The 22,808-nt window shown below is 50.5% G+C and overlaps 1 protein-coding gene across 2 annotated transcripts in view; it reads left to right on the forward strand.

Moving 5' to 3' along the window:
- The first annotated feature begins 16,222 nt into the window (after positions 1-16,222).
- Positions 16,223-22,808, forward strand: part of LOC103091813 (potassium voltage-gated channel subfamily KQT member 4) — a 177,191-nt gene continuing 170,605 nt past the window's right edge. Inside the window, exon 1 of one of the 2 annotated variants that reach the window (XM_076069022.1) lies at positions 16,223-17,101. In XM_076069022.1, coding sequence (XP_075925137.1) covers positions 16,695-17,101 — 407 coding nt within the window. In that variant the 5' untranslated portion in view covers positions 16,223-16,694. The remainder of the gene's footprint in view (positions 17,102-22,808) is intronic. The other variant, XM_076069021.1, reaches the window with a different exon arrangement.

A 22,808-nucleotide genomic window follows, 5' to 3' on the forward strand; every position in this document is an offset into this window, starting at 1 on the left:
TTTGTAGGTAATTGTGATCAAGTAGTTGCTTTAGCTGGTATATCACGGTCCACTTTTTAAGCTATTTAATGCATTTTATTGGGATTTGTAAATCCATCACAAGACGAGGTTAACGTATTGGATGGGTCGGGCATCGTGACTCGTGGCTTGAGACATCAATTTAACTTTAAATCGTATCCTCGCATAGAAATCGGACTCAATGCTTTGATTGACTTTACTTGGCAAGAAATTCTTCAAACAGCACAACAATTCAAATAGGCTGCTTATATATAGTCTATGGAAACTTTTGCATTATCAAATCATGGACCATTTCCAATATGAAATGCGATAAGTTAACACATGCAGTACGCTTGAGACTGATACTACTTGCATAGCATGTAAGCTAGCATTGCCAATGCCCATTTTACCAGTCTGGTTAATAATAGCGCCTCTAGTGGCGTGAAACCATTCCAATCCAAAATAGAATCGATAAACCTTTGTACACTTACGATTTCATCCGTGCATTTTGAGCGTGCATGAACAGCCCATTGTCAATCCAATGCTGGATGAGCATCGTGTCACACCGTGCGGATTTCGGAGGTTATTTTTACCAAAATTCACAGTCAGTGCGGGTTGGTAAAGGATTGTGTGTAAAAGTTTATGTTAACCGATGTGTCGTTACTCCCAATGAAATGACCTTCAAGTACCATGCATTAACTAACTACATTCTGTACAGTTGGGGCTTAACAGTTCTGCATATTAGGTTCCTGTGGGTTTTAGTTGGGATAGAGGAGAGTCAGGCGAGAGGGTAACAATATCACGTGGTACTTGGGTGCAGGGAGCATGCAGGACACATTTGTATTCCAAAGGTCGCATAAGGCAATGCAAAACATTTAATATCAAATCAGTTTTACTTGCGTTCACCAATTGTTAATGTGTATAAAAAGCCATGAATTACGAGTTTCTCGAATACATGTTTAGTAAAAGGTTCCTCTACAGTGGCACTGCCGAAAGCCCAAACAGAAGCCTCTGTGCTCTCATAGCGTTTCACTATAAGGGTCTACTTGGTTTTTTAAATGTTCATGGTAACTGCACCCGAGTCGGTGCCACACCTATGCAATGTGTTTGCCTCTTGGTAGAATTCAACAAAAAGAGCGTGTTAATATGTAACATTCTTGTCAGGTGAGTTATATTCAATAGACTCATAATGTATTGACATTGTTCAAGACATTATTTGTCTATGTGTATTCATTTCTTCACGCCAATTTTTGTCCACTGTTCCCTTGGCTGAACCGTATATCTAACGCTGACTTCACATCCTCTTACACTAAACCAACCCAGAAGTTCAGCCATAACCCTCGTAGCCCGATCACGGAAACCTCGACAACCTTGAACTCGTATAAACAAGTAGGCAAGGGGGCATGTTCATTCATAAGATAAGAAATAACTTTTCAGCTGTCGGTCAATTCTATTCCCCCCCCCCCCCCCCCCCCCAATATGTTTTCCCAATGGCATGTTTGTCAACAATGTCGTGTTTGTCAACAAGGTAGCCGTCTTGGCCCGCTCAGCAAAGGCGTGGCCCGTTAGGCCAAGGCCTCTGGCTAGTTTTACGCGTTGAACACGAGCAACGTGGCGTGATAAGAAATGTTGGCTGCTGCGGTGATTATCAAATATTTAAAGATTTGTTGGTGTTTTTTTACGCCATTTGCACCGTCCTTTTGTCGAATTAATCACCAAATGTTGATTGCACAATTTCGTTGAGGAGCATCGCTTTTCACCAACGGCACGGTTATAACATGCACTACAACGCTGCAAAGTAATGAGGAAATGATAGCGCGTGACCTTGGCTCGTGCGAACGTTGATGCGGATAGCCCCCAAGACAAGCAATAATAGGCAGCTAGTCTCTGGCCTTTGTCTTCTGATAGCCTGCACGATGTAATCTGCACGGTGATTGTCTGACCCGCAGCAGAATACGAACCATGTCACCGCATTTTGCTGAAAGTTAATATTTTGCCGAATGCAATTTTGAAGAGAAAACACGTAAACAAACAGCGCCTTATCGCACCACCAATAAAATTACGACTCCATCGCTCATTACTAATGTTAAGAGAAACTTGAATCTTCGTGTTAAAATATTCTTAATGTCGGCTCGGGGTATGCGTGTATATTGCGCTCCTGTTTGAGATGTCCTGTGTAATAAACGAGATTTAACACGCAGAGCATTACACGCGCGTTCACGTAAAGCTTTCCCGAGTGCTCAGTCGATCAAATGTGTGCGTGTGTGTGTTTGGCGGTATCCATGGCCTGCAGCGTAATTCTGAAAAGAACTGCTTGTAATTTGTAAAAACCCCCAGCAATAAAGAACGGCAAGGTGCGTTTACCTGCCGTGCATCTTGGACGTTTTTTTTTAAATTTCGTGACAAACGGTGACGTATCCAATAAAGACCTTATCACTGACCCCATCCACTGTTCTTCTTTTGTACGGCTGGTGTAGGCAGAGCAACAACCGCAATTTCACAATTCAGCCCAGATAACCGGCGTTAGGAGCCAGCGGAGTGTATCATCATCACCATCATCATCATCGCTGTGATGTCTCCTTCGTATTTGTGGATCCCGGGACATTGCCAATGTCCGTTATATCTCGTACGGTCTGTTCTGGATGACCACAAGTCGCATACTGGAGCGTTTTTTTATTTTTCCACTTGTGCATCTGCCATGGTTTGTGCAGTGGATGCGATTTAGGGTTGGCCACGAGCTTCGTTGGAATATCAAACCCCAGGAATCTTCTGCGACAATTGAACCCCCCGAATTAGACTTGCCTCGAAAACAATGGCGCGCGCCGACCCAAATCGTTATGCCCACGGTAGGTTTAATGATGCGCCTTGTGCCGAAGACCATTCCTCGAGTTTCTCTCTGGCTTTTTCATTTTCCGAGTAGCCCCATTGTGTGTGGTGGCTGTTGAAGTCACCCTTCATGTAACGGTTGCTTGTGGTAGTCGTCTTGAAGGCACATTCCTTCAGGCCTTGAAGCCATGTTTAGTGTGGTCTATTGCAGCAACAATAATATAACCATTGATTTCATAACTTGCCAGCCACGTGCTGTCCTCAACGTGCACCCCCTGTACGGCGATGATGTCAATGCCCCACCCACCACCCCGCCCGGAGGTTTCTGGCCAGAAAGTCACATTTAGGTCTTGAGAATGTACTGCTATAGTTACCCACGAATGTCAGTGTGTAACGCGCGTGACGTCACTCCACATCGACCAGCCCTCCATTAATAATCATGAACAATATTCTTTGGGCCTTTCGGCAAAGTCACGTAGATAGGTTCAAAGAAAATAACACAAAACTACGACGTTTCGATCGCAACACAAGCGGTCGTCATCAGGAAAAGGGTGAACCTATCCCACATGTCTTTACCGAAAGACCCAAAGAATGTGAACTCCTACAGTCACGAAAGCTTTAAGTCAAGATTGAATCATGAACAGGTTACGTCCTCCACATGGACCTGCCCCTCGTTAATAATCATGAGCGGGTGACGTCACTGCATTGAACCCTCCCCTCATTAATAATCATGAGCAGGTGATGTCACTCCACATCCAACAGCCCCCCCCCCCCTCATTAATAATCATTCATAGGTGATGTCCTCCAAATAAACACCTGCTCTGCATTATTAATTAGTGGCTGACGTCACTCCACATGGGGGGGCGCCTCCTCCCCCCTCCTCGGCGTCAACTCACAACCCTCACTACAAAGGCAGAACCCTCACGTCACGTGATCTCCGTAACGCTGTTGAGACATCGAAGCAACAAGGACGTCATGATGAACAAGGGATTATAACCTGTAAATGAAATAGGTTTGTGTCACTGCGCCCTTACAAACTGCACACGCATTAATGCAATGCATATCACGTTGCTGTCTGCTGTTCGCTTGCAAGTTTCAGATTTACTGCAATACACCCGTCCTTGGACGGGCAAAAGGCTAGTATGTTATAAAGAGGCCCTAAAATAAAAATAAAATAAAACACATTTTTTCTACTTGCATTGTCAAGTAATTGTATTTTTTTTCATTTGCTATGCATTCAGATAATACGACAATTCGCTAACCTTAAACACCCAGCCGTTCTTAAAAGTTGAAGGCGGTATAGTACTATAGTAATAGAGCAAGTGCAGAATCACTGAACCGGAATTGATGGCTTGAAGGCATTTAGCGCGGGGCCCTTGAAAGTGCGGGGTCCGTAGCAGCTACACCACGTGTAGTAGCAGCTACACGTGTAGTAGCAGCTACACGTATAGTAGCAGCTACACGTGTAGTAGCAGCTGCACTTGTAGTAGCAGCTGCACGTGTAGCAGCTACTGCACGTGTAGCAGCTACTGCACGTGTAGTAGTAGCTAACACGTGTAGCTACTTTCGCTACTGGGATAATCCGGCACTGGAGTGACTGTGACGTGGACGCCACCACCTCGTGACAATGTGCACAGCGTGTCAGCGCGCAAGGCTCAAACAATCTCCACACGCAGCAGCGCTGTTCACAGTGCTGCCAAAGAGACCAGTCTTGGGAAACCCGAATGATGAATCCAACTGCTCGCGTGGGCTCTCACTGCAGGCTGTGTGGGGTGCGTACAGGGGGAGGGGGGGGGTGTTGCGGAAAGTGTTGCAATGTTCCACAGGTAAATTACCGTGTGAAGATTAGTTCACTCCTAACACACCACGATGTGTTGGCTTTCACATTGTGGCGTGCTGCGTGTTGCTCTATGTGCCGTCATCCCCCACGATGACATTTACTAAAATCGTACTGGACTTGATCATCAAATGAATGAAGTTGGAATCGATCACCGAGAATATTTGAACAACCCAAACGAGGATGCTACTGGTTCTCTCTTCAGCTGCCAATTTTGACTTCTCGCTCCACGTGCAGACTCAACCAATCGCATTGCTCTATTCCTATAGCGAGGCGACAGCGCATCTGCTGAAAGGTCATTCATCATGCTCTGCGCTTACTTGAAATCACGGCCCATTTCTGCACGATGCTGGTTGGGCCAATTGCGTAAATATATTTTCAACAGTCGCTCTTATTTCAGTGCAGATGTTTCACTGTCACGTGCATCATTCTAATAAATAAGCAGCCACGTATCCTACATTTTCGACTTTAACAGGTGGTATTCACCGTAATACAGACGTCCTCCAACCTCGTCACCCTCCTCATGACCTCACCCTGTTATCGATCCAAGGATGTCGTTTTCGACGTGGAAGCATCGAGGTACAATCCAGAAGTGGAGTTTGCTACACCGCCCTCCGCTGCCCGCAACTTCACGTTGCGGCACCAGAAGCACTCATTTTGAAGAAGCTACAACACGTGACGCATCCCTTTACCCGGTTCGATCACGTTTGCTTGCTCGTGTCATTAACGAAAACAAGCATCGGCGCGGAGGCTTTCACAGGGTCACGCGGGAGGGCAGTGTGGCACAGCTTGGGGTCCATCTCTCAGTGGTGCGGTCGTGTCGCTGGCACGTGACGCTTCGTCGCTCGCCTGCCTTCACGGGCTCCCCCCACCCTCTATCGGCGTCACTGTTATATTTGCGGTCGGCCAGGTCACGCCCGTGTATACTGTGGGTCCCGAGTCTAGCGCGAGTAATTGAGACGATGCGCCCGAGGCCATTCAATTGGGTTGTTCTGCCTTTAATTTTTCAGAAAAAGCCACGAACCCAAGTTTTCAAGTTTCATTTATTTAGGTATAGCCCTGTGAGCCATGCGGCTCTTAAGTCGGGTGCAACCGCAACAAACAAAATTTGAACACAGAACATCTTACAGCGACAACGCGTAACAGAAACATTCTGGAATAAACCAGCAAATATTCCGCACAAACCTAATAAAACGCTGTGTGCAAAAATCACAATCTGCTGCAAGCCAACAACCATAAGACAATTTTGATTAACCATATATTTTCTAATCACCAAAATAAAGCTATAAAACAATGTAACAACAGTAATCATAGGAACTGTGATTTAAAATTTAATAATAAACGATATACATAACACGTACGACAAAACCTGCAGCCATAGCTGGCAGGGCGACACTCCCAGTGTATGATGTGTGAGTGAGTCAGCGGCAGCGTGAGTGAGTGTATGATGTGTGAGTGAGTCAGCAGCAGCGTGAGTCAGCGTATGATGTGCGAGTGAGTCAGCAGCAGCGTGAGTGTATGATGTGCGAATCAGCGTATGATGTGCGAGTCAGCGTATGATGATTGAGTCAGTATTAGGTTGAGTGAGTGTATGATGTGCGAGTCAGCGCACGATGTGTTAGTCAGCGCATGATGAGTAAGTCAGTGTATGATGTGTGAGCGAGTCAGCGGCAGTGTGAGTGAATGTATGATGTGTGAGCGAGTCAGCGGCAGTGTGAGTGAGTGTATGATGTGCGAGTGAGCCAGCACACGATGAGTGAACCTGTGTATGATGAGTGAATGGGTCAGTGGTTGTGCAAGTGTATGATGTGTGAGTGAGCAAGCGCATGATGAGCGAGTCAGTGCATGATGTGTGAGTGAGTCAGTGTATGATGTGTGAGTGAGTCAGTGTATGATGTGTGAGTGAGTCAGTGTATGATGTGTGAGTGAGTCAGTGTATGATGTGTGAGAAAGGCAGTGTATGATGTGTGAATGAGTCAGTTCATGGTGTGTGAGTGAGTCAGTGTATGATGTATGAGAAAGTCAGTGCATGATGTGTGAGTGAGTCAGTGTATGATGTGTGAGAAAGGCAGTGTATGATGTGTGAATGAGTCAGTGCATGATGTGTGAGTGAGTCAGTGTATGATGTGTGAATGAGTCAGTGTATGATGTATGAGAAAGTCAGTGTATGATGTGAGTGGGTCAGTGTATGATGTGTGAGTGAGTCAATGTATGATGTGTGTGTGAGTGAGTCAGTGCATGATGTGTGAGTGAGTCAGTGTATGATGTGAGTGAGTCATTGTATGATGTGTGTGTGAGTCAGTGTATGATGTGTGATTGAGTCAGTGTATGATGTGAGTGATAGTGTAGCGGTTAGCGCGCTGCGCTATGAACCGGCGACACGGGTTCGATTCCTGCTCACGGCCAACACCAGTGACGATTTTATGAACCGGTTCCGGGCCTCCCCTAGGTCGACTCAGCCTCAAATTAGTACCTGGTGCGGTGTGTAAACATTGCCACTAGGGAGACAAAGGCGGTCGGGCGTGGTGCTGGCCACCCACCCCCTCGTGTACCGTTCCGGCCTTCTAACAGCACTTGCCCCTACAGTCTGTTAAGGCTATACGGGGGATCTCTGTCTTTGATGTGAGTCAGTGTATGATGTGTGAGTGAGTCAGTGTATGATGTGTGAGTGAGTCAGTGTATGATGTGTGAGTGAGTGTATGATGTGTGAGTGAGTCAGTGTATGATGTGTGAGTGAGTCAGTGTATGATGTGTGAGTGAGTCAGTGTATGATGTGTGAGTGAGTGTATGATGTGTGAGTGAGTCAGTGTCGGCTCCCTCTGCTCACACCGTCGCCCCCCCCCCCCGGCCAGTTTTCTGCCAGTTTTCACGCAGTAGAGTATCTCGAGAACACCACACACTGCGCTCGCAACATGTTACAGGATGCCGTCTCTTTCATCCCGGACCACTCGCATACCTAAGCCGGCGCATTCCCGAACACACAACATGTTACAGGATGCCTCCTGACGCATTCCCGAACACGCTCACAACAACACACATCCTTCAACACAAAGGCACTTTTGGCCTTCGATGCAGCATTTATCACCGGCGTTGGGCTGCGTTCGAAAGCAACCCGACTCCAGGTGGAGCTCGACCCAGAACGTCGTGGGCCACCCACCGCCCTGACACCGTCGCCAGGGCACAGGAAGTGAGCCAGGCACCTGCTGGCTGCTTCCCACCAATGGGTGGCGCCAGAGGCAGCCTCCTTGTGCCCCCCCTCCTCCCCTCCTCCCCTCCTCCCCTCCTGCTGAACGACCTTGCCCGTCTCTGCTCCTCACCGGGTGTCCAAGCCTGAAGCGTGATTTGTTTCCTTGGACTGCTCGCTCCACTGTTGGCTGGCTGGCTGGCTGAAGCGCAGCGATGCTTGTGGCTGGGTGTCTTCCTGCATTCACCTCTATTGTGTGGTGGTGTGGTTCCCTATAGGTTGGGCTCGCACAATTGTGATTGAAACCGTGATGGAATCTGGTCTTCCACCTGTTTTTTTTCACAACACAAGAGCCAAACTTGCTGCACGACTTTTTTTTTAATCATTTCAAATTACTCCGCGCACGTGGTTCCATCTCTTCTCCCTGCCTCCCAGAACCTGCTTTTCCACACCCCCCTTTCCCGATGCAGGTGAACCACACCATCCCCATTGCGTTTGCCCTTGCGAGTTATTTGCACCATGTGACACGACACTTCTCTGCGGTGAGTAAAACTTTAAAAAAAAAAACAAAGGCACATACGCCTCTCTGAATAAAATTACCGCTGAACCGCTTGCGCCTCCGAGATTGAGTGGTTAACGGGACACCCACCCTGCAACTTTCAAATATCTCAGAACGAGAAAAGGTTAAATGCAGAACAAATGAATTGAAGGTCTGGCGTCCAACTACCGAATGGCTTATACAATTCAAAAAATTGCGTAGGACACGATTTTCCCATTTCAGATTCCCCGTGGGATATACGCATGGGAATTGCGAACATTTACAGAACAATGTGCGAATGGTACCGAGCAGCCATGAGTCCGACATCATTCACTGACACGGCTGCGTGATATGAGAGATCTCCGTGTTTGTTGCTGTGTATGAACAGTTGTGTGTGTGTGTGTGTCATTGTGGCTATTGATGTGTGTGTGTGTTTGTAGTGGATGCTCTCCTCACTGAAATGCGGAGACAGATAAAGGGCCGTCCATAAATGACGTCACACGATTTTGGACGATTTTTGACCCCCCCCTCGTCACACGGCGTCACAAAAAGTCAGACCCCCCCCCTCAAATATGACGTCACAAAGCTCTGCTCCCCCCCCCAAAAAAATATATAAAACATGCTTCAAATCGCTTTAAACTATTGTCATTGCAGTGCGTATTTAATGTGGCGCTGCACTCTGATGTTGTAGGATAAAACATTTATTTAAAAAGTCTATTTAATTAACTAGAACGTGTTGTCTATATTTATTTAAAGTTGCGCATTTTGATGTGGCGTCACATTTCTCAACCCCCCCCCCCCTCGTTACACATCGTCACAAATGTCTGACCCCCCCGCCTAGGTGCGTGACGTCATTTATGGACGGCCCCTAAGGGTTCCACCTCAGTCACACACAGCTCCGTCCTTCATACACCGCTCTCTCCTCTCGTCACTCGTCCAACGTCCCCTCTTATCGTAGATTCATGGGGGGCGATGTGGTACACGAAGACCCCGGCGTGAGGTGCAGGTCCCAATCTGTGGTGTGTTCGTCCACGACGTGGGATAGTCTATCTGCCAAGGAGCGGTTAAACCTAACCAACATCACTTCCGTCTGCGGATGGTATGGGGACATAGCGGACTTTCCTGGTGCCTGGATAGATTTGTAGGAGATATTGCGGTCCTAGTCATTCAACAGACGCTCGGAGATGTCCCTTTCCAGGACGTAGCCCCGGGCACATTTATTGGCTATTGTTGTGGCAGTCTGGTCGGGTATGGGACATGTGGATGGCCAGCATAAGGGACCGTCCATAAATGACGTCACGCACTTAGGGCGGGGGGGGGGGGTCAGACATTTGTGACGATGTATGACGAGGGAGGGGGGGTTGAGAAATGTGACGTCACATCAAAATGCGCAACTTTATATTTGGGGGGGGGGGGGGCAGAGCTTTGTGACGTAATTTTTGAGGGGGGGGGGGTCTGACTTTTGTGACGCCGTGTGACGAGGGGGGGGGGAGGAAATTGTCCAAAATCGCAAGACGTCATTTATGGACGGCCCCTGTGAGATTCTACAGGGTTGCCCTGGGGCATCGTGGATAAAGGGCCCAAGGCATCCAGGGTAAGCAAGTCATTCACGCGGGATATCACGATAGGTTGCAGTGGGGCCCGGAATCGTTTAGGTAGGGTCTTGCAGTGTGTACACTCTGGGCAACGTGCTATAGGAAACTGCGCACGTCAGCTGCCAAGCCCTGCCAAAAACAGCGACGTCATCGAGTCGCCAGGGTGGAGCAAGGTTTCGGCATGGACAGTGGTGATCAGCTTGGGGCTGGAGTACCGAGGGCACAAACAAGGCGCGGGTGGGCGACATGGGGTCCCAGCCGTGTGGCCGTGACCGGCTGGGCGGGGCCTCCTCAACCAGTGCCGCCGAACAGACGACAATATCGTCCTGGGCTTGCCACCGTGTCTATTTGGCCAGCGGCGCGCCCCAGGGCCAGATCGATAGCCGAAGGGCCGCAGGAGGAGACGGGCAAGAGTTGGGGATTGGAGGCCCGCCCAGAGGAAGGGTCGTGCAGCGTGACAGGCGCGGCGATGTCCAGGGAGGAAGCAGTCTGACATTGGGAAGCCCCGTCCGCGCGCGCACATGCGGTCGCGGGCGGGATTCACCAGAGGGCATCGGCATTAGCGTGGCGAGTGCCGTGACAATGTGCTACCTGGATCGAGTACTCCTGGAGCGAGCTGCCCAAGTGGTTGTTTTAAGCCGAAGGGCAAATTGGAGGGCAGCATGGGCGTTCCGCAGGGTGAACTCTCAACCATAGTAGGCCGATAGGCGTGGATGAAGCACGCAGCGGCAAGCAGTTCAGGGGGAACGAATCAGCGGTAGTAGCATGCCAGCCCCAAGGTGGTCCTCAACAATGGAAAGTTAAATGCCAGCCTCTGCGACGTAGTTGACCAGTTGCTCGATTACCACACCCTCCAGGTTTGCGTCGTCCATCGTGAGGTATGTAAGTATTCTGGCCCACGAGGCGGAGGGACGATGGCGAAGGCCATGGGAGTTTCTTCCGGGGCCCTCGATCCGTTCCTGTAAGTAAATATCTCTGCCATGGCCTTGTTGTTGTTGGTCTTCGTTCCATTGGGATGGAGTCCTAGGCCTCCCAATGCGTCATTCCCCCAAGACTGCCGGGAGGTACAGCTGGGTGTTGTCATTGGACCACGATACACTGCCCGGTAGCAGTGGGTGAAGTGGTCCCTGTCGTCCATCGGTGGTTGGAACTTCTCGACCGGTGCCAGGCAGAGCCGATGGTGGCCAGAGGCCGGAGCTGGTGAAGGTGGCGGATGGGGCGTGGCGAAGTTCCAATTTGGCGGCGTCTTGCGGAGAGAGGAACTGGGCTTGAGCGGCCACCCGTGGGTGTGTCGTCGCGTGGTACGGACTGGTCGAGAGGCGGTGCCAGCGACACTCCAGAAGTTCGTGGACGTCACTACACGGGAGGATCTTGTCATTGATCTCAAGGCAGCTGGGACCATAGTCACCAAGAAAACAATTGGTAACACACTACGCCGTGAAGGACTGAAATCCTGCAGGGCCCGCAAGGTCCCCCTGCTCAAGAAAGCAGATATACATGCCCGTCTGAAGTTTGCCAATGAACATCTGAATGATTCAGAGGACAACTGGGTGAAAGTCTTGTGGTCAGATGAGACCAAAATGGAGCTTTTTGGCATCAACTCAACTCGCCGTGTTAGGAGGAGGAGGAATGCTGCCTATGACCCCAAGAACACCATCCCCACCGTCAAACATGGAGGTGGAAACATTATGCTTTGGGGGTGTTTTTCTGCTAAGGGGACAGGACAACTTCAACGCATCAAAGGGACGATGGACGGGGCCATGTACCGTCAAATCTTGGGTGAGAACCTCCTTCCCTCAGCCAGGGCATTGAAAACGGGTCGTGGATGGGTAATAACTTTAATAACCTCTTTAACATGGTTCATATTTAAAACATGGTTAATATGTATGTATGTGTTAAACGTCTTTCACACCGTACAGAGCCAACCGTGCACATCGGAGGTGCGACACGATGAACGTAGAACATCCAACATTCAATTACGCCCCAATTCCTAACACGGTAAACATGACTACTGCTGTGTAACAACGATGTCGTCTCACATAATCAGCGCTCACCTCAACCCACGTGCACAACTCCTTTATTGCGTTGCCGCTGCCGCTGCTGCTGCTGCCGGGTCAATGTCACGGAGGTGGACGCCAATCCGCATCGTAAACGAGGAGTCCACCTCATCACCCGCGGAGGTCGCTCCTCTGCTCAAAGAGAAGAAGAAGAAGAAGAGAAGGGAGGGAGGGAGGAGAGAGGTAGGAGAGGGGAGAGAGGAGGAGGGAGGGAGGAGGAGGGAGGAGGAGGGGGGAGGGGCGAGGAGGGAGGGAGGATGAGAGAGGAGGAGGGGGAGAGAGGTAGGAGAGGGGAGAGAGGAGGAGGGAGGAGAGAGGAGGGAGGAGGAGGGAGGGAGGAGAGAGGTAGGAGAGGGGAGAGAGGAGGAGGGAGGGAGGAGGAGGGAGGAGGAGGGGGAAGGGGCGAGGAGGGAGGCTGGAGGAGGAGGCTGAGAGAGGAGGAGGAAGGAGGAGGGGGGAGGGGCGAGGAGGGAGGCTGGAGGAGGAGGCTGAGAGAGGAGGAGGGATGAGGAGGAGTGCGGCTGCCGCTGCTTCGCCAGAGAAGCAGCGACCCCGCGGAATTTTGGTGCCAAAATCCCCGCTTGTTGACAGCCGATTGGGCTGGCGGAGTGGTGGACGTCAACCATCGGCAAGGCGGGGGGCGGGGGGGGCTCTCTGCGAAGCGGCGGCTTGCGAACTTCGCTCGGGGTCTTCTTCTTCTCTCGCTCCGAAATATTCGTGGAGTTGCATCAACGCGCTTGCTGCTTCGACGATGTTACCGCGCTCGCCTTTTTCCTGCACTCGCGAGCCACCCACCGCATCACCACCACCACCACCTCCACCACCACCACCACCACCACCTCCACCACCACCACCATCTCTACCACCACCACCACCACCTCCACCACCACCACCACCTCCACCACCATCTCTACCACCACCACCACCATCATCACCACCTCCACCACCACCATCACCTCCACCACCACCACCTCCACCACCACCACCACCTCCACCACCACCACCATCACCTCCACCACCACCACCACTTCCCTCCTCCCTGACTCGTGAGTCAAGGAGGCCGATGCTGGGTTCACAGCACTGAGCCGACACTGGCGAGACTCGCTGGGTTCGACTCCCGGGTTAGACCTGCTCACCAACATAACCGGTTCGCAAGTGTTGATATTCTCAGCACGGCCTCCAAGAACAAAGATCCCCCGTATAGCCTGAACAGACTGTTGGGGCAAGTGCTGTTAGCTAGCATCTATGAAGGCCGGCACGGCACACGAGGGGGTGGGTGTCTCCCCAGTGAAGATGTTTACTACACACCGCACCAGGTGCTCACTTGAGGCTGAGTCGACCTAGGGGAGGCCCAAGACCCGTTAAGATAATCGTCATCGGGTGTTGGCCGTGAGCGGGAATCGAACTCGGGTGGCCGGGTTCGTAGCGCAGCGTAGCGCTAACCACTACACCACCGCTCCCCACTACACGCACACACACACAGACACGAGGTATCTCTACACCGAGGTTATTTTTGTAGTTTGATTGGCACGCGGCGAATAACACTTTGAATAACGAAAAGGTCAATGCGTGAATGTAAACAGGGATGTTTCTGATGTCGTCTTTCATTCGGTATTTGGACGTTGCAAAAGCAGCGAAAGTTCAGTAGGGAAATGTATCAGTCGCTTGACATGAAGCCGCCAGCACAATTGGAATACAAGTGTGAGACGCTTGTTTGAATTATACAGCACTGTAATAAAATGAATTGAGGCTGGTAAAAATGTGGATGTTTTAAAATATGTATATGGCTCATATGAATTATGGAAGGTAGATTGGGTTCAAAGTAATGTAATAAAGAGCTGGACATTCGGAATTAATAGTTGTGTACAGTTACATTCGTATGTATCCGAATCAGAATATTTAATTATCTCTTAGCGGAATCCGATGAGCTATAAAGCTATTTTTCACTGATCTAGAGTATTTCACAGATGTCCAGGGGGAAGCGGTGCGCGTGTTTGTTGAACGTCTTTCGCACCGTACGCAGCCAACCGTGCTAATCGGAGGTGCAGGGGGAGACAGCAAAAGGCGTTTCACAAATGCATTGGATTAAGTGTGCAATGAAGTACACACTTGCCCGCTGTAGGACCTGGCTGAAACTGTCCGTGACAATTGAACAAAAATGCGCAAAGCAACGCGGAGGGAGGATGCGCCTTGGTTATTTACGCCAGGACTCAGGCTTGAGGAGCACGTGGATTCCGCGAGAAGAAACGCAGAAATTTTGGAGACGTCGCCGCCGATTGTTCAAGTGAAGCCGGGGTAGGGAAAGTCGCTCGCCATTGGAGGTGATGGACGGAGACGAACGTCGCAGAGGGCAGCCCAAGGAGCAGAAGGCGCCCGAAGCAGACGACCCCCCCTCCCCACGACGGAGACGGAGCAATGGGATCCGCTCGGGTGCGGGAGCGAGATGGATCGTGGAGTCGCGAGGCAGTGAGGGGATGGAAGAGAAGGCGTGGAAGAACGGCTGAGAAGAGCGGCGGCATGCTGCTCGCCACGACGACGTTGATGATGATGATGGGGATAATAAGGCAGTGATCCACTTGTTGTCAAATGCGCAAAATGTGTAAACGGGCCAATGCTGGCAACCGTATACGTCCAAGATTGTTTTCTTCGCCGTATTGATTGCAGCGATATTGGAGACAGAATGAGGAATACGTGCATTATATCACGAGGGAGCGTGCGTACGTACTGAATGTTTAACATCTTTCGCACCGTACTTAGCCAGCCGCGCTAATCGGGGCATATGTAGGCACATACGCAGGGGTAAATACATCTTTCAAAGCGTTCACAAAAGTAAACGGGCTTGGTGGGCAAGGACGCGCCTCTAGCAGGGTTCATGACCGAGGGTCGTTGAAGACGTATAACGGAGTGGTCCAGCCAAGGAGATGGAACGCGACGGAGAGGATCGCGCACCGTGGAGATGGAGCGATGGCAATCGGCTCGCGTCCACGCGCTGGGCTTTTGAACGTCGCATCGCATAGACCGCGAGAGATGGCGACGGCCATGGGGAAGCTTTCATCCAGCAGTGGATTGATCGTGGCCGAAGGTGATGGTTGATATAATTAGAGGTGCAAGGCGGTTGGTCGTGCTTTGAGGTGCCGGATTATCCTCGCAGCAAAAGTAGCTACAGATGTAGTAGCTACTACTACACATGTAGCTACTACTAGTACTACTACTAGTAGCTACTACTACACATGTAGTAGCTACGGACCCCGCACTTTCAAGGGCCCCGCGCTAAACGCTTTCAAGCTATCAATTCCGGTTCGGTGATTCTGCACTTGCTCTATTACTATAGTACTATACCGCCTTCGACTTTTATGAACGACTGGGTGTTTGAGGTTAGCGATTTGTCGTATTATCTGGCTGTATAGCAAATGAAAAAAAAAAGACAATTACTTTGCCATACCAGTTAAACATGTATGTGCTTTAATATTTACGTTTTTTTTAAAATAGGGTCTCTTCATAACATCATTTGCTACAGGCCCCGCAACTCGCTTCATCCGGCAATGCATGCTCGTGATACGGGGTTTGTAGCATTGGGTGGCCACTCTCTTCTAAGAGCCGTGTGTACACAACGCCGCTTGCACGGTCATTGTTTCTCTTGCCCACACCGCTTGTTGTTTTCTTGCACGGTTGCGTTACACCTTGCTCATTGAGCACACGTTCATCCTCGTCATCCTTATCATCATCATCAGCAGCATCAGCCGTGGTCCGTCCCAACTGCTGGATGAAGGCGTCCCGAAGGCGCGTGGGGGGGTGCGGATATCGACGTTGCTGGACCCCACAGCCCCCACAACGTAGTCCCCAAGCGGCAGCCCATACACAGCACTTATCCGTGCCCTCGACGCCGCTTCGCTTTGCGAGGAGAGGCGCGCGTCCCGCGTTGCGGTCGGTGCGTAAAGCGACTCGGCGCCGTGACACCCCCCCCCCCGACACACACACACGCGCATTGACACACACACACACGCATTGACACACACACAGACACACAGACACACACACACACACGCATTGACACACACACACACGCACACACACGCATTGACACACACACAGACACACACACACGCATTGACACACACACAGACACACACACGCATTGACACACACACACACACGCATTGACATACACACAGACACACACACGCATTGACACACACACGCACGCATTGACACACACACGCACGCATTGACACACACACAGACACATGCACAGACACACACACACGCACACACACAGGCACACACACAGACACACACACAGACACACACATTACGCGCACCTCGCCACGTGATTGTGAGGGACAGGTGCACTCACTGACGCGCATATTCGGGGGAGGTGGAGCGGGGAGCCCTCGTGTGGCGGTGGCTGAACTGCCGAGGGGAGGCGAGTGGAGAGGAGGGGGGGGTGCATCGCTGGTTATTAAAGGCAGCGCCGCGCCGCGTTCATTCATCGAGGCGCCGCGCGCAACCCGCGGCTCCTGGACCACCACGCGCCTTCGACGTGCGCCCCGAGACGCTCTGGCAGGACGCACCGAGGAGGGGGGCCGCACGGGATGCTGGCGTCGAGGCCGAGGCCCCGGTGACCTCTCTCACACGCCCAGTGCCATGCCGCGCGGCCGCGATGCGCGCTCAGACCCCTGCGCTCGAATCCGCGACTCCGGGAGCCGGCGGCGCTAGCGGCAGCGAGCGGCCCACGGAGCCCGCGGTCGACATGCTACAGGAGGAAGACGAGGAGGAGGAGGATGTGGAGGAGATGGTGCTGGTGGGAGATGGTTTGCCGGAGGCATCCCCCGGTGTCCGCGCGGCCGCTGCAGCGGCCTCTTCCTCCGCGTCGTCTTCGACGTTCGCGCTGCCGGTGGAGCACAAGCGGAGCGTCCTGCAGGCGCCACCGGTGCCGGTGGTGCCGGGCCGCGCGTGGCGCTACCGCCGGGCCGCGCAGCGCCACGCGCGCTACCGGCGCCTGCAGAACGCCCTCTACAACGTGCTGGAGCGGCCGCGCGGCTGGGCGTTCGCCTACCACGCACTCGTGTGAGTGAGCTGCTGCTCCGCCTGTTGCACTCGGCGGTACCGACACTCCCCCCCCCCCCCGCCACCTCCCCCGGCACACCCCCACACATCCACCCAGCCACGGCACAATTCGCGCTGCTCCGCTCGCTCACAAACGCGACGACACCGCCGCTGCGCCTAAACTCACCCAGGAGCGCTCACCGCCTCGCCACTCACGGTCCGCCCGCCACCGTGACCACCACCACGAGCCGTGATCACCACCACGAGCCGTCCGTCCGTGCGTTCACTCGCCAACTCGTGCGGGGTAGCGCGCCCTGCACGTAACTCGCCCACCGTCCATTCGCTCCCAAATCTCTTCTCCGGGTTGACTCGCCCTGACCAATTCACTTCGCGACTCGTCGACTCCACTCGCTCACGCTACAAATTCGACTCTCGAAACGCAACCTCAGCCTATCTCTCAAACCTCACCAACTCAACTCACCCATTCATCCACGCACCAATGTTCCCACCGACTGACAATGGCAGCACCGTACGTAAAATAACGTTTTCTGATGTCCAGATTTTTTTTAAAGTTAGTCTTTCAACCCGAATCCGTAATAATTACAGGGGGCACATAAACACGCCTGCATACACATACATAGACACACCTGCAGGGCTTGTGTATCCAGAAGTCGCGCTCTCTGGGCAGTTCTTGCTCTCGAAACAGGAACCATTTAGGGCATATCGGGTTCCTTTTAACGATGTCCAGTTTTTAATTGGGCGTATGAATGAGCACCTTGGATTTCGGCCGAACCGCGTATAAATCTCCACTTGCTGAGGTCTGTAAAGCGCCCTCCGTTTCCTCTTACACGGAACTGCTGAGCAGCTATCCAGATTGTTCCATTGCGCTCTGTTGGCATTGCTAAAGGAAGCTGTTGCCGTGCATAACGAGCCAATGCAATGAATAAGCGACGTGGGTTGTTTATCGTTGCAATTCTGGAGAGAGAGAGAGAGAGACAGAGAGGGAATGTGTGTTTAGTAAAGTAGCCAGGTCGTGGTGGCGCGGCACAGTGGCAGCTCATTGCAGCGAGGCTCCCCACTCAGTGCAACGAGGCTCTCCGCTCAGTGAAGCGAGGCTCCACTCAGTGCAGTGAGGCTCCCCGCTCAGTGCAGCGAGGCTCCCCACTCAGTGCAGCGAGGCTCCCCATTCAGTGCAGCGAGGCTCCACTCAGTGCAGCGAGACTCTCCGCTCAGTGCAGCGAGGCTCCCCGCTCAGTGCAACGAGGCTCTCCGCTCAGTGAAGCGAGGCTCCACTCAGTGCAGTGAGGCTCCCCGCTCAGTGCAGCGAGGCTCCCCACTCAGTGAAGCGAGGCTCCACTCAGTGCAGCGAGGCTCCCCGTTCAGTGCAGCGAGGCTCCCCGCTCAGTGCAGCGAGGCTCTCCGCTCAGTGCAGTGAGGCTCCCCGCTCAGTGCAGCGAGGCTCTCCGCTCAGTGCAGCGAGGCTCCCCGCTCAGTGCAGCGAGGCTCTCCGCTCAGTGCAGATCGCTGCTCCACTAAGTGCAGGGCGCAGCTCCACGCGCTCTGCACTGAGTGGCGGCTGCGTGAGTGAGTGGAATGGGCCTCTTATGGAATTCATTCACGAGTGTCTGATGTGATTGCGATCGAGCACGTCGATTGAGACGTATCAGTCGACGTGCATGTTGTTCCAATACGATTTACTGGGATTGCACGAAAGCCTCGCCGTCTCGTAGGACTCTTTGTCAAGAGGGTCCTGCGGCGGGTTTTATTTTTATTTTAAAGATGTTTTCAGCCAATTAGTGATGAGTGTTTAGACGACAGGGTGGTCCAAATGTATTATGAAGACCCCATTTAATCGTCTAATACGTATCTGTTTTTTCTTTAAAGTAAGGTTCATTTTAAACAGAAATTTAATATGCAAAGGAAAAAGATGTTCGGGGTCAATTAATTTGTGAGTCGCAAGACATTTGGACCACCCCGTCCAAGTGGGAGGAGAGCGGACCGCCCGGAGAAACCCCTCGTGAACAAGGGAGGAACGCTCGATCGCCATACAGATGGAAGGAGATGTGGGTTAAATCTTGATTTGAAGAACACCGTAGCTACTGGTATGGCAAAAAGCGTATACAGGCATCTCCCGGTATATGTTGCCGCATTGCGCGTTGCATCGCATATACGTTGCTGATTCACGAGGGAACTTATTTCCTTCTAAGTTGAACTTTTCGCATTTGCGTTCTTTGAAGAAATAAAAATAAAAGCGAATTTATCGCGCAATTTTTTTTAATTCGGAAGGCACGCAGCGAAAAGGGACTGCAGTGCCTGCCCATACGCACTTGGCAGGTAACACGTGGAGATCATTTCCCTCCACGTGGCAGAGGGAGGCTCGACTCGACATTGTGGAGGAGTCGGACAGCGTAGTGGAGTTGCTGAGTCACCTGGTGAGGAGGAGCAGTCAAATGAGGATCTGATGCACTGGCGGAGACAATGGGGGGGCGGGGGTGGCACGTGACCCTCCAATGATCCGATCGAAATTAGGGATTATTAGTAATAGATCGGCATTTTGCGACCCCCACTGCCACTGTGTAGCATATTATTATTACGTGCCAGGGACTCTATGAGATGATAGGACAATAGTCCGAGTCCATAATTGGCAATAAGTAACAGCAAAGCGGTTATAAGTGACTCACAAAAATTGTGCGCAGTTGCGTGTACAGTACACGACTTCCCTGAAGGCATCGACACCTTCAGCGAGCGCGATGCCGATCACACAACGTGGTTCGAATTCGACCCTCGATCGATGGCTGAGCCATCGCCGCACACGCGTCGAATAAAAAGCAAGGGACAAGTCCTCACTTGATTTGAAGTTTTCGTGACTGCAGGGATCCACACTCTTTGGTTCTTTCGGTAAAGTCACGTAGGTATAATTTTATTTTGTTTATACCTACGTGACTTTACCGAAAGAACCAAATAGTTTAAGTCCATACTTTTCGATTTAAGGCTTTCGTGACTGCAAGGATTCATCTTCTTTGGTTCTTTCGGTAAAGTCACGTAGAATGAGAATAAAATAATAAATTGATAAAATAAAATAACACAATAATATTCTCACGACGTTTCGGCCACAACACAAGCGGCCTTCATCAGGTGAAGGGACGAGACTGAAGGACAGCGCTGGAGTGAAAAAGCCACGCTCAGATCGCGACCTTTAAGCTGTTTGAGAAGAAACAAAACGCCTTGACAAAGGAATTAGCATAGAATTTAGCATTGAAATGGCTGAGTGATTAGCTTGTGATTGGTCACAGAAATGGCTATGTTAAAGTTAAAGCAATCACATCCGCAGAGGCACCCCTTGACAAAGGAATTAGCATAGAATTTAGCGGATGTGTATGCTTTAACTTAGCTATTTCAACTCTAAATTCTATGCTAATTCCTTTGTCAAGGGGTGCCTCTGCGGATGTGTATGCTTTAACTTTAACATAGCCATTTCTGTGACCAGTCACAAGCTAATCACTCAGCCATTTCAATGCTAAATTCTATGCTAATTACTTTGTCAAGGCGCTTTGTTTATCTCAAACAGCTTAAAGGTCGCGATCTGAGCGTGGCTTTTTCACTCCAGCGCTGTCCTCCAGTCTCGTCCCTTCACCTGATGAAGGCCGCTTGTGTTGTGGCCGAAACGTCGTGAGAATATTATTGTGTTATTTTATTTTATCAATTTATTATTTTATTCTCATTCTACGTGACTTTACCGAAAGAACCAAAGAAGAAGTCCTTACTTACTAACCACTATAATTTTTCATTGCTGGAGGGGTTGCCCTCTCTCCCTGAAAATCCTGGCTCTGCCAGGATTTTGTTTTCTGACAGATTTTTGTTTTCACGTTTTATTATCAAGCCAAAAGGGTGAGGAGTTGAGCCCCAGAAGAGAAACAGCTTCCTCTGGTGAACATTCCGGTGACTCCAGCTTCACCGTCAGAACTACCTGTTATAATTTATAAACAGTAATTGTGTTCAATATTAGATGTTAAGAATTACATTGCAATAAACTGTGGTGAATGAAAAGCAGGGGTACAGGCCAACGTGGGTCATATATTGTTGTTCCTAGCCCATGGGCCAGCGCAGGAACTGGTACCACCTGAGGTAGCCAAACCTTAGCAGTACTCATTTATGTATATGGCTAATTAGTGAATTACTTGATTGATCCTCTCACTTCACATGATTAGCACTTAATTCACTGTTGTTGGCTGCATTGTGAAATTGGAACCACTGAAGTTACGCCACGTCAGGTGGGACCGACCAAGTGAAATATGTGGTGTGGGCTCGTGGACTATTGGGGCTGGGATACACTTCAGCAATGTTGGCGCAATAGGATTCCACGAGGTTGCACCTCCATCAATCGCGAGAAATTACCAGATTTTAACCCTTTGCAGTTCCGAGACCACTGCAAGTTTCAGGGTGGGTCCCGTTCACCGCTGAAAATAGGAACACACAAGCGGTTCAGCGTTAACTGTATTTAGAGAGGCATAGCGCCGTTGTTTTAAAGACATTGTACTCACTGCAGAGAACTATAGTGACAAGACCGCACTCTAATAGCTGGCGCCAAACTGTGCCACACGCCCTCTCGCATGGCATTGTAGGAGCCTCGGTACCGATAAAAGTTATTTTATTTTAGTTTTTCTTCCAGCTTCGTTACAATGACGTGCACATCATCAGAACGGGAAACGGTTAAACGCGTTGCAACGGATTGCAACAGAGCACAATGCTGCCGAAATATGTTTCAATAATTTTAGCCCTCGGAGCTGTTTTCAACTGTGAAAAAAAAAAACATTTAAAAAACGCATATTTTTTTATGGACCTCCTTTTGTAAGTATTACGTTGATATGAAAAAAATAAGTAAAAAGGATTTACCCCTTTTTGGCAATAATACAGGTGTTGACAGTTTAAACATCAAATAGACACACCGATAACAAGGCATCATCAAGTCTGCATTAACCACAAATGCTTGTGGTAAAACATGCAAACGAATATGCTGCGATAATGTATGCATTCATCCTTGTTCCTGATTGGCATACACCAGAGACAACCTCCTTGATGGCTTTGTCTCACCGGTGCTTTAGACCAAAACGGTGAAGAGCACACGGAGTGTGAAAACGCCAAGACATTCGTCGTTTTGTTTCTTCTGTACACTCATTGGGGGGTACCACAGTAGCGAGATGTTAACTCCCTCGCCTGGTACACAGGGGTCGTGGGTTCGATCCCGACCCAGAGGCTTTTATATTTGGAGTGTATATGTTCTTCCCGTGGTCGCGTGGATTTCTCTCCGGCTCCGACGGTTTTCCCCCTCCACATTTAGAATCAACGCGCGTTCAGAGTTATTTGTCTGCTATACATTTCCACGTGAGAAGCCGCTTCGTTGAGCTGTCACTCGTGGCCCGGTCGCTTCTGAAAGAGAGCTACATAGTCCAAATAAATAAATTAAAAAAAACAAATAATTGTTTAGTTTGAAGATAGCTCACTCTGTTTAACACGTAGGCTTTCGCGACCAATATTATTCATAATAACGGTTTTTGGGTTAGATCGCGTTTATTTAGAAATGTGTCGTAACCCTCCACCACCCGACACGGCCAATCAGCAAAAAAAAGTGTCACGTTGACAAAAGACAAATAATTCACTACTTTAGCCCACCGGTGTGTTGAAGAGTGAATCCACATTTACAGTTTTTTCAACACACCGGTGGGCTAAA

Source organism: Petromyzon marinus, chromosome 23 (genome assembly GCF_048934315.1).
Source record: "Petromyzon marinus isolate PM22_M1 ecotype Great Lakes invasive population chromosome 23, UKy_Petmar_22M1.pri1.0, whole genome shotgun sequence".
In the NCBI taxonomy this organism is placed as follows: domain Eukaryota; kingdom Metazoa; phylum Chordata; class Hyperoartia; order Petromyzontiformes; family Petromyzontidae; genus Petromyzon; species Petromyzon marinus.